A 12,760-nucleotide genomic window follows, 5' to 3' on the forward strand; every position below is an offset into this window, starting at 1 on the left:
AAAACATTGGCTTGATAACAGGAGTTTGTACTCAAATATACTCAATATGTACAAAAAATAATATATGAACACAATATGGGCCATTCTACTGCTGTCCCACAACCATAAAACACATTTAAAAAGCATTTAAGTATTCAAATTTTAGATGTTTACTAAGATCCTTCTGTTATTTATTGAATCCCACAATAATATTTCAAATATCATTAAGCTTAATATATATAAAATCATCATTTATTGGTTACTTTCAATTGGGAGGTGTCTGTCCCGAACCCTAACCCCTAAATTTCAACTTATGAAAATATTGACATAATTTTTGCAATTTTTTCCATTGTTGTTTTTAAAAATATCTTTTTGATTTTTTTTTTTTTTAAATGTATTTTATATTTTCTTTGTAAATCATGAAATTTTATGTTTTCATATTTTCATGTCACTACTGAAACAGTGTGTGTTTGAGTCCATTGTCTGAGTCTGATTTTAACACACTTCTACATTTTTGATCAGGAAATATTCCTGTGTCCCTCCCTCTCATAGCCTCTCTTTCACAGTAGATAGGTCCATCATTCTGAGTTAAATGTGTTCAGAAGCCTGAAAATCTGTGTGGAACTTTAAGGAACGTCACTACCAAACACCTTTTTCTGCAATTAAGCAAACTTTTTTGGCTGTTATTCCATAAAATTTAGTTTTTATGTGTGTACAACTGTTCAGAACTGTGCTAGATAACCATGTGCTGATTAACATCTTTGAGCTAAGCTCAAAAGTATCTAAAATTGCCACTACCGAAACAGTCACGACCGAAACATGTTGTAAAGTTTCGGTCGTGACATCATTGTTTTGGTAGTGACAAAAGGGAACATATAATCCTTTATTTGGCGGAAATAATCACAATTTTAGTACAGTTATGCAAATCATTAGTATTCTAATATGTTTTAGTATGAGTTGTGTAATGTGATGTTGTCACTACCAACACATTACTGTCACTACCGAAAATGTGCAGTCACGACCGAAACATGGGATGTTTTGTCAAAAATAAAGTATATTGAATTATCAACTAAGATGTTATTATAGTGTTTGGATAAATGTATATTCAAACTAATGAATCCTTCACTTTGAAATCAGTTTGATAAACTTTATGACTTTTACAAAGAAAGATTGGATTCAAAATACAACAAATCTCATAAATTACACTTGAAATATTGTTAAAATTGTAATTGTTATTGATTTACCTGTGAAAATTTTTTTTATAAAATAGCAAAACATATTTACAAGGTAGATGTAAACAAAATCTTAATAGGTCAATGTAACCCTTCTTATTAAATTATTTATTATTGTGTTTCGGTAGTGACAAAGTTGAGGAGAGGAAAATATTCCAAAACTTTCTGAAAATACAATATGAGAATTAACTGCCTTACCTTGGATATTATACAATTTGCATACATACAAACTTTGTGGAAAAAGACATTTTTTTCAAGATGTTTCCAACTCTGACTTTGAACCAGTTCTGTAGAATGGCCCTTATACAAATATAAATACAATACAAATAATATTCACTAACATCTGTAATATTTGTTAATGTTCCTGAGTTCTTGAAAGAAGTCTTTTCTGCTCACCAAGGCTGCATTTGTGATAAAAATACAGAAATATTGTGAAATATTATTACAATTTAAAATAACTTTTCATTTTTTTTGTCAAAATATAAATTAAAATATACATAAAATGTAATTTATTCCTGTGATCAAAGCTCCAGTCTTCAGTGTCACACGATCCTTCAGAAATCATTCTAATATGATGATTTGCTGCTCAAGAAACATTGATTATTATTATCAATGTTGAAAACTGTTGTGCTGCTTCATATTTTTGTGGAAACAGTGAGACGTTTTTTTTCAGGATTTTTTGTAATCCTGACATGTAATTGAAAGGATCATGTATATCAAGTGGCTTGTAGCTTTAGTATTTCAACACGGGTGACGCTGTGTTACAAAGATGATCTCACTCAGAAATCCAGCCAGGAACAGTCTGCGATCACAGAACTCTGTACGCAGATCAAATTTACAGTCCAAACATGTAGTCCCGCATGTAGCCAACATTTCCAATTCACTATTTTCCTCAATTCTTCTCTCTTTCACTCTATTATTCCTCCCCTCTCCGACTCTGTCTCCCTTCCCTCCGGGCGCTCCAGATGTGGATGAATGTCTTACACAACAGCACAACTGCAGCCGTGGCACCACCTGTATCAACACCGGAGGAGGTTTCCAGTGTGTTAACCCCGAGTGTCCGCGCTCGCACGGCAACGTCAGCTACGTCAAGACGTCACCTTTGTGAGTGAGCATATATACACTAAAGCAACCTAGTGAGCTGCCTGACTGTCCACTGCCTACTTTGCAGCATACTAACTCAAGTGGAACCTGCTTTACAAGCAAGATTATACCAGCGGTGAGCGGTGACTTCTTTAACCGGGTACGGCGTATCGGCTTAGAGCAGATCTAAATCAGAGATGACAAATAAGAAACACCATGGCAGGTGTCGATTTTAATGTATGACAGAAGTATTTTTTAATTAAGAATAAAAAATAAGTATAATGTAAGTATTATAAATAAAATAAAATAGCTGCAAGCAGCCATTAAGGGGCCAAGCACAAAGAAGGCATGATAAGTCATCAGACCAACTGCAACAATGAGTAATTAAAGACCTAATAAGATCATTTTAGGCAAAATAGCTGAAAAAATACAGTCAATAATTTAATGGTTTAACACTTTTGACCAATAGGTGGCGCTGTGACCAAATTGATATGGTGTGGTCAGAGTGAGGTGACAATGATACATGCAAAGTTTGGTGTCAATATGCATTGCAGAGATACAGTCATTTTGGCATCATGCCTCAACTTCATTGCTGTGGTATACGAAAACGGCTTTGTCTATCGACACGAAATCCGTAACTTTTTGCCGGCATGGTCTGAAGATGAAACAATTTTATTTTGGTGAAAATTGGACCAACGGTCTAGGAAGTGTTTTTAAAGGAAATCAAAATGGCAGACAGGAAGTTTGGCTAACTATGGCAAAATTATCGTCAATGTTCTCAGCATGACCCATGGAATCTATAAAGGCCACATTTATATAAAGCTATTAGCATTTTTAAAAATATATTATAACTTTTGACCAGAAGGTGGCGCTGTCTCAAAACATTTTGAGTACCTTCAGAGCATGGTGCCGATGGCACATACTGAGTTTCGTAATGGTACACCAATGCATTCATAAAATATAGCATTTTATATCATAATACTCTATTGTAGTTAATGGCAATTTCATGTTTTGTTCAATTATAGCGCCACCAAGAGGCACAACCCCACCACTTTTTTTATGTGTCCTCTGAGTGGGCCCATACATGCGTGTCAAATTTGGTGAAAATATCTCATTTTGTTTTGGAGTTATAGACATTTATATCTATGAGAACATAAAAAAATGACCCATGGATGCATTTTTTTGCCACTTCAATATTTTGTCATTTGACCATTAGCGTATAGCCAACGACCTATGTTTCCAAATTTATTACGGTGGTTTCGTCTCGATCAGACCAACGGTTTTAACGCTAAATCACAACGTTGCACAAAAAATAAGGCAAAACCTAGCATGTTTGGTATCATTGAACTCGGCAAAGATTTTATGACTCCCGTGAAAATAAGTTGACCACACCCAAAGTTATAAGCTTTTGAATATTTGATTTTACCACTAGGTGGCGCTGGCTTGAAACTTCTCAGGCTCCTTCAGGGCATTGTGCTGATAACCCATACCGAGTTTCGTAACGCTAATGCGTTTATAAAATACAGCATTTTACTACAAAACTCAAAATGGCTGATATGGGAAAACTGGATATCATTCGACTCGGCATGCCGCCCTGAATCTAACAAGACCAATTTTGATTTTTTGGATAAACCGTTCATAAATTATAAACAAAAATAGCCAATTTTTTTTTCTGTATCTCCGGACCAGTAGGTGGCGCTGCGCTGAAATGCAGCATGTAACCTCAGGTCATGCTTGTGATGACATGGACCAGGTTTGGTCTGAATATAATAAAGCGTTGAGCCTTATATCTATTTTCGTTAGTGCTATGTAAAATTTGTTTGCAAGTTATTCAAAAACCGTTTGACAAATCGACTTAAATTCCATAACTTTTTGTCGGCATAGTCTGAAGATGATCTGGTTCAATTTTCATGGAAATCGGAGCAACTGTCTAGGAGGAGTTCGAAAAAGTAGTTTTTTTGGAAAAATCAAAATGGCGTCATATGGTGCAATCGAACAGTCTTGAGTCAAGGAATCAGAGGAAAAAACTATTTTTTGAGTGCAACTTTGGACAGCTGGTGGCGCTAGAGGGATTGAGTTAGAGACTCCAAATTTGCTATAGTGACAGTTCAGACTGTCCTCTAACTGTGTGCCAAATTTCATAACTTTCCCGCAAGCAGTTTTATGGGCTGCTATAGACATCCAGAGCGGAAGCAACCAATGAGAATGCGAAACGATGACGATTCTTAACAGAGCGAAGGCACCAAAGCTGTTGTGGATTTGCTTACCCAAAACCCTCTGTAACTGGCACACATTTGAAGAAAATTACAGTCGTTTGGCAAATAAATAAGTGACGGAGAGTTGCAGTACATGCGTATTTCCGACATTTTCATTACGTAAGCTTTATGTTACACCTCAAATGACAAGGGATTTTATGGTAATTTCTAGTGTTAATATTCATTCGTTCCAAACGGGAGCTTGTGTTTCCACAGCAAACACTCATGTCCGTCTCCTGGAGTCCCTCACAGCACTGAGGGCCACTAATGCCTCCTCTAAATCACTTGCCACTTGCTTGTGGTGTAATTTAAGTGGGTTACAATCATTTGTTTTTCTTGCATGACACTTTTATGCTTGTTTATTATGTAAGATGTTTTTTAAGCTGTGAATGAGCCCTTTGTGTCCTGTTAAATGTGAGAGGCTGTGATCTGTGAGTCACTAAACCTTGAAGCTTTTAGGCATGCATGCTATTCAGTAACAGCACCAGAAATATCTGCAGTCATAACTGTGGCATAGTTCATGTTAAGATGTTGTGAATCTTCAATATATCAATTCTGAAAAGAAACTCTATATCAAGCAGATAATCGCTGTTATAGGTCTGCCTACCTTTTAAGCAGGTACTGGAATTTTTTTTCAAAGAGTCAGGGTTTAGCATGGTCCAGTTCGCCCCTGCTGGTAGATGCTGGTAACTACACCATCTGAAAGCATGAAGGTTTTTTTCCCATTTCCATTTTTTTTTTTTTTTGTCACATTCCCCTGAGAAACTGTGTTCACTCGCAAAGAACGCAAAAGTTTTTGTGAGTGAATGCAAACATTTTGCGAGAATGAGACACAAAAATAAATTATGACACAAAAATAAAATTAACATTTCGATTTTTATCTCATAATTATAATTGACAATTCATAATGAAATAAAATTTGAAAATTATGACATGCTAAGTCATAATTATGAGGAAAAAGTTAAAATTATGACGTCAATTATGAGACAAAATAAAAAATTACATTTCAATTTATCTCACAATTATAATTATGACATAAAAAATCATGAGATAAAAGTTGAAATTATGACATACTAAGTCATAATAAGATAAAAAGTCATAATTATGAGGAAAAATGTAAAATTATGACCAATTATGAGACAAAAATAAAATTAACATTTCGATTATTATCTCATAATTATAATTATGACATACAAAGTCATGAGATAAAAGTTGAAATTATGACATCAATTATGAGACACAAAAGTAAAATTTATATTTCGATTTTTATCTCATAATTATAATTATGACATACAAAGTCATAATGAGATAAAAGTTGAAATTATGATATACTAAGTTATAATGAAGTAAAAATTTATATTAGGAAAAAGTTAAAATTATGACAAATTATGAGATAAAAATAAAATTAACATTTTGATTATCTCAATTACAATTATGACAGTCATAATAATGAGATAAAAGTTGAAATTATGACATACTAAGCCATAATAATGAAATATGAAAAGTCATGATTATGAGGAAAAAGTTACAATTATGAAATCAATTACAAGACAAATAAAATTAACATTTCGATTTTTATCTCATAATTATAATATACAAAGTCATGAGGTAAAAGTTGAAATTATGACATACTAAGCCATAATAATAAAAAGTCATAATTATGAGGAAAAAGTTACAATTTTGAAGTCAATAATGAGACAAAAATAAAATTAACATTTCGATTTTTGCTTCATAATTATAATTATGACATACAAACTCATAATGACATAAAAGTTGAAATTATGACATACTAAGTCATAATAATGAGGTAAAAAAAATCATAATTATGAGGCAAAAGTTAAAATTATGACGTCAATTTTGAGACAAAAATAAAATTAACATTTCGATTATCTCAATTATAATTATGACATACAAATTCATAAGATAAAAGTTGAAATTCTGACATACTAAGCCATAATAATAAAAAGTCATAATTATGAGGAAAAAGTTAAAATTTTGAAGTCAATAATGAGACAAAAATAAAATTAACATTTCGATTTTTGTTTCATAATTATAATTATGACATACAAAGTCATAATGATAAAAGCTGAAATTATGACATACTAAGTCATAATAATGAGGTAAAAAAAAATCATATGAGGCAAAAGTTAAAATTATGACGTCAATTTTGAGACAAAAATAAAATTAACATTTCGATTATCTCAATTATAATTATGACATACAAATTCATAAGATAAAAGTTGAAATTATGACATACTAAGTCAATTAGGAGATAAAAAGTCAAAATTATGAGACACATTTTTGTAATAATTTTGTCTTTATGTTGTAATTATGCCAATTTTGACTTTTTATCTCATAATTTTGACTTTTCAGCTTTATTAATGACTTAGTATGTCATTTTTTACTCAGAATTATGAGTTAAAAACTAAAAGTCAAAATTATGAGATAAAAAGTCAAAACTGGCAAACTCATAATTACAACAAAGACAAATCTATTGCAAAAATGTCTGACTCATAATTTTGACTTTTTATTTCAATTTTTTAACTGTATCTCAATGACTTAGTATGTCATATTATCTTTTTTCTCAAAATTATGAGTTAAAAACAAAGTCAAAATTATGACACACCATGACTTAATATGTTAATATTTCTATTACTTTTTATGTCATAATTATGATTTTTGGCATGATTTTTTTTCTTATGTGGTGGAAATGGGATTCCATATTTAAAAGTAGCCATATATTCATAAATCACAAATACTGTATTTCATTATGAAATAGTATATCTTTTACCATTATTAGTATATTAATTAGTATATATCAGTAGAGTTTTTTCATCTTAAAAATGTGAAATGAGATAATTGCTTGTGCAGTTCTCGGGTCTGTGTATGTGTGTGCTCACTAAAGCAGGTCTTGGAACAGATCTGTAGTATTTCAAACAAGATTAATGAGGTAAAATGTTCTGCCCTCCACCACAGCCAGTGTGAAAGGAATCCCTGTCCGATGGAAAGCCGCTCCTGTCCGCTTGCTGCAAAGACCATTTCTTACCACTACCTGTCTCTGCCGTCCAACCTGCGCACACCGGCCACCCTGTTCCGCATGGCCACCGCAACCGCTCCGGGTCGGCCGGGTCCGGACAGCCTCCGCTTTGGCATCGCAGGCGGAGGTGACGCCCGGAGCATGTTCGTGATGCAGCGCTCGGACCGTCAGACCGGAGAGCTGATCCTCGTCCAACCCATGCGAGGCCCACAGGAGCTCAGCGTGGAGGTGGAGATGTCCGAGTACTCCGACCGCACCTTCCAAGCCAAACATCTGGCACGGGTCCACCTTCTGATTTCACCCTACGAGTTCTGAAGAGGCTGTTCGGTGTATGAATGTTTAGACTTAAAGAGGAAAGAATGTTTTCCTTATTGCTAAAGCTGAATGATAGAGTTGTTCTCAGAGGCTGCTCGGATTTTGATGTTGGGATGGCGCAAAAATAAAAATATGGAAAGTACAGTGGAAAGTCACGCTCATAAGGAAGTGAAATTATTATTTTAAGTTAATAACTAAAGAAAAACCTGTATGAGTTTCTTTCTTCTGTTGAGCACAAAAGAAGATATAAGAATGTTGGTAACCAGACATTTTCTGGTCCCCTTTGACTTCCATAGTATTTTTAAAATGGCTCCCATCAACTGTTTGGTTACCTACATTTTTTGAAGTCCCCCTGTGGTGAAAATCAAGTTTTTACTGTTGTTTATATGTCTATGTGGTGTTTTTAATATGCTTTAAGACGAACCATGTGCAAAATCATATGTCAGCACCATTGCTGAGTATTTTCTCTTTACAACTGCAGCAATCTAAAGACAGTTTCAAAAAACTGACGTCACAATCTACCTTGTAACCAATCACGTCAATGTGTGGGCGGGCTTTAGCATATCATTAACTGACCACGCAAAGAAGTCTCAAGAGAAGGTTATCCTGGTATATTTTTCTGTTGATATGAAAACCATGTAGATTTAGCAGTATATATTATGATGTTATGATGAACTATATGTCTTTCTCCACTGACATTCTGAGTTGTTCAAAGCGTTTGTAAGGATACTGATTGTTAGACGGCAGCTGACTCTGGGATGACGAACGGGAACATGGTTTGTGTAACATTAGCAACACATTATTAGCTGTTTGATAACATAAGCCAGGTTTCCATCCAAGGATTCTTTTGCGAAAAAAGGTTTAGCGCTTCAAAATGTTTAGCGATATAGCTGATGGAAATGCCATTTGTCGATAAAATTTCTCAAATGTCAACACAATCTTTTTCCCGTTTATTTTTAGCGCATAAAATAAATATAGATAGTTTAAATGTCACAAAAATGAGTTTGAAAACACTTTTTGTCGAGAAAAGGGGCTTTAACGCAAATAAGTGTGGTGTCACGTGACGGAATTAGCCTATACATGAAGCGTCCGCGTTCGTGTGTTGCTCCCGTTAAAGCAGCGTTTCTCTGAAAATAGTGTCTTGAAAATCTCTGCAGCTCGACAAAAATAAGCGGGGTGTCTGTCAAATTAAGGAAAAATGTTGGAGTTTTCAATGCTGACAAAAAGAAAGGTAAAATAAAGTAGAAATGTTACTTCTGTATCTGAATAAATAAAAGTAATGTCATACAATCGTGAATCTGTTTCGATTTCATGATCAGAAGCGGTTCTAGGCTACACAACAAATGAAAATCACAAACGTCGTTTGTAGATAAAATAATTGTATAAGCGCAATTTATTAAAGGTGCAATATGTAAAATTTTCTGTCCGCTAGAGGTCGCTAGAGGCCTATTCAAAAGAAAGGCGTAGCTGATGACGCCAAGCTTGAGCGTGGAATCTTGGGACATGTGGTCTTCACCTCACAGCCGGTAGAAAACAATCGGGATAGGACTCGGGCAGAAATCATGTTCATAGATGTGATTATTAATGTTACTGTAGTATGAAGCAGAGCAGGACCGAGTGTTGTGGGAGCGGAACGAGGAGCGATTGCGCAACACACGCCTCACGAGCGGCGGGACTTTTATTATGCCACAGTCGCCAGCGCCACTTTTCCGGTCATGAGTATGAGGTAACACAGCTCTGTTTATCATATTAGATACATTTGAGTGTGTTGAAAATTATGTTATAACGTTACTTTGTGCGTTCGCTCGGCGGCTGCCATGAGACACTGTTACACACTGCAGTAAGATCACTGCAGTAAGATCGATTTTAGAATATCATATTAAATGCTGGATGGATTGTGTTGATAAATGATATGCAATTAATTTTAAAACGTATTGTATGATGGAGAAAATGCTGCATCTGATTATGCTATGTTAGCTGCTTCACAAAATAGTGTTTTTCTCTGAGGCATGGTAAAACATGGTACTCGCAAAAAATCAAGAAAATTAGATTTAAACAATAAGACTAAACGTGTTGAGTTATATAACAATAATTAGTTTTCTGTCTATAAATATATCAAAACAGTTGTTCCCTTGTCTAATAAAACATGTAATATATTAAAGCGTCTTTGGTGTTTCCATGGTTTCTACAAAATAAAACCGGAAATCGAGGGTAACGCGGGTATGACGCAATTGACAGGCGACTCCTCACACGTCCCGGAGCCTTGGTTAAAATTGCAATTTTCTCACGATTTACAAATAGTTGGAAACATTTGGGATATTGTAAGTACTCAAGTGAACAAAATATATAACACTGGCCTAGTGGTTTTTGAATATTTTACTGCAAAAATCTTACATATTGCACCTTTAATATAGAATGTTATCTCAAAAAAATGATGAAAATAAAGTGGTTGACTCCAAAAAGCTCTAATAAAATTTTAGAAATGTTATGTGAGGATAAGCCTCAGTTTAGCTAATGCAGACCACTTAAAAAAAGGTAAAAATACACAAATAAAATGTTTTGGTACACAGCTCCATCTGTCTCTGGGGAAAAAAATCAACAGCGATTTGATGTTTTTGATGTTGTTGAACTCTGAAACCAGAACGAATCCAACTTTTTTTGCATTGAATGCATTTGAACATGACTGCATGTTCAAGGTGTTAAAGACTGTTGCAATATGCAAAGACTGAATATTTCACTTTACCAGTCTTTTTATGGACCCTAAAATTTTTGCATACAGGACAAATGAGCTGCTCTGTGTCCAAACCTGCACTTCAAATAAAGCGAATAAAGACGAGCTGCTCCACTTCGCTGTCATCTTCTTATATTTCCTATTAAATAACATTTTTTTTGTGAAAATATGTAGTACTAGTGAATTTCAATTGTCTCATTAATCTGTACATTTGACAAATATTTGGGATGCAATAGATATATATACCCAAAATTATGTATGGAAACGGCTCAAGGACAGATTTTTTTTTTAGCGACATAACAAAACTTAAGCGACAATGCATTTTTTTTAGGGATGACGTCATCACGCACACCATTTTATTGGTAAAAGGCCAACTGGATGGAAACCTCTTGGAGACTATTATTTGCTTTGTTGATAACAAAACCGGATGGAAAATTAGCTATAGTCAAGCAAAAGGCTAATCATACTAATGACCGTCATGTGTCCGATGTTGTAAAAAGCGATACCATTGTGCAGCGTTTACCCCAGTAAGTTGACCGAGTGGATCTCTGAGCTGGCGTGAGTGAGTGGAGGCGGGGCTAATTAGAATATTCATAGTTCCGCGTATAATAAATGAGGCAAGGGTGTAGAGTTACACTCAAGCTATTTTAATTTTTTTTATAGGAAAAACTTTTAAATACGTCATTTTGGTGATCAAAGATGAGTTTTAAGGGACAGAACTGTTGACTACAGGGGGACTTTTTCTGTTTGTGTTCAACAGAAGAAAAACTCAATCACAAAAATTACACACTGACACAAACGCACATCTCATTCAAGAAATACGGTAATGGCTGAACATGAAACATACAGGGTTTTTTTATGTGTTAAGCAATAAAGGTCGATGAAAGTGGAAAAATAGCACAGTAAAGTGTATTACGCACATGTAGAAGAAAAAGAAAGACGTGGGAAATAACAACAAGGAGAGCTTTATGATTGGTTAGATCAATCAGTAAGGAAAAGAATGAAAGTCTAAAGACAGACACAACAGAACAGCGAGTCGTTCCTTGTTTTAATTACCTTCTTTGGCTTCAGTAAAGTTAATTTCAGCTTGTAAATATGCACTGCTGTCAGTCAATGAGGTTTAAACTGACTGAAATGAACAACGGCACTTCTTAAAGGATTAGTTCACTTTCAAATGAAAGTTATCCCATGATTCACTCACCCTCAAGCCATCCTAGGTGTATATGACTTTCTTCTTTCTGATGAACACAATCAGAGATAGTAGCGTAAGCTTTTTGAACTGCGAGAGTTTTACACTTTACGGAAGGCGGTCTGGCGGAAGTTAAATATGGATTTTTTTTTACACAAACGCATCAGTTCACTTCAGAAGGCCTTTATTAACCCCCGGAGAGCTGTGTGGAGCACATGTGTATGATGGATGGATGTGGATGGAGGCAATTTCTTCAAACTCAAACTCGTTGATCCCGTTCACTGCCATTATAAAGCTCGGATGTGTCAGGATATTTATTAATATTTCTCCGATTGTGTTCGTCAGAAAGAAGAAAGTCATATACACCTAGGATGGTTTGAGGGTGAGTAAAGCTTGGGCTAATTTTCATTTGAAAGTGAACTAATCCTTTAACATCTACCTACATAAAAAATGGCCTGTTTTTAATTATTGTTCCTTTTTGTTTGTTGGATGTTTTATAATAAGATCAACAAAATCTGATTACTCAAAATTATGCATTTGAGTTTGATATATTGCTGCTCATGCTAGTGTATATCAGGATTGGTATCTAATATTGAAATCAATGGCATATTTCACACATTATTGTGTTGTATTTCTCTGTCATGCACACATGTTGAACGTTTCTTAATTAAAGTCAGAAATTCATTTTTCTGTGTTTTGACGTCTTTCTCTGGTTTTTTTGATCTTCCACAGAATGATCTGCAGATTAACAATTAATTTGGGGTCAGTACAAAAATTTTTTTAAAGGAATTAATACTTTTAATCAGCAAGGATGCATTAAAATGATTAAAAATGACAGTAAATACCATTTATAATGTTAGAAAAGATTTCTGTTTCAAATAAATGCTGTTCTTTTGAACTTTCTATTCATCAAATAATACTTAAAAATAAAATGTATCA

General features: G+C 34.3%; 1 protein-coding gene across 1 annotated transcript in view; it reads left to right on the plus strand.

Moving 5' to 3' along the window:
* LOC127524804 (fibulin-7) overlaps positions 1–12,521 on the plus strand; it is a 35,134-nt gene extending 22,613 nt beyond the window's left edge. Inside the window, exons 7-8 of the mRNA XM_051916743.1 lie at positions 2,177–2,315; positions 7,526–12,521. Of these exons, the coding sequence (XP_051772703.1) occupies positions 2,177–2,315; positions 7,526–7,901 (515 nt within the window). The 3' untranslated portion in view covers positions 7,902–12,521. The remainder of the gene's footprint in view (positions 1–2,176; positions 2,316–7,525) is intronic.
* Positions 12,522–12,760: the final 239 nt, after the last annotated feature.

This window comes from Ctenopharyngodon idella, chromosome 13 (assembly GCF_019924925.1).
Source record: "Ctenopharyngodon idella isolate HZGC_01 chromosome 13, HZGC01, whole genome shotgun sequence".
Lineage (NCBI taxonomy): Eukaryota > Metazoa > Chordata > Actinopteri > Cypriniformes > Xenocyprididae > Ctenopharyngodon > Ctenopharyngodon idella.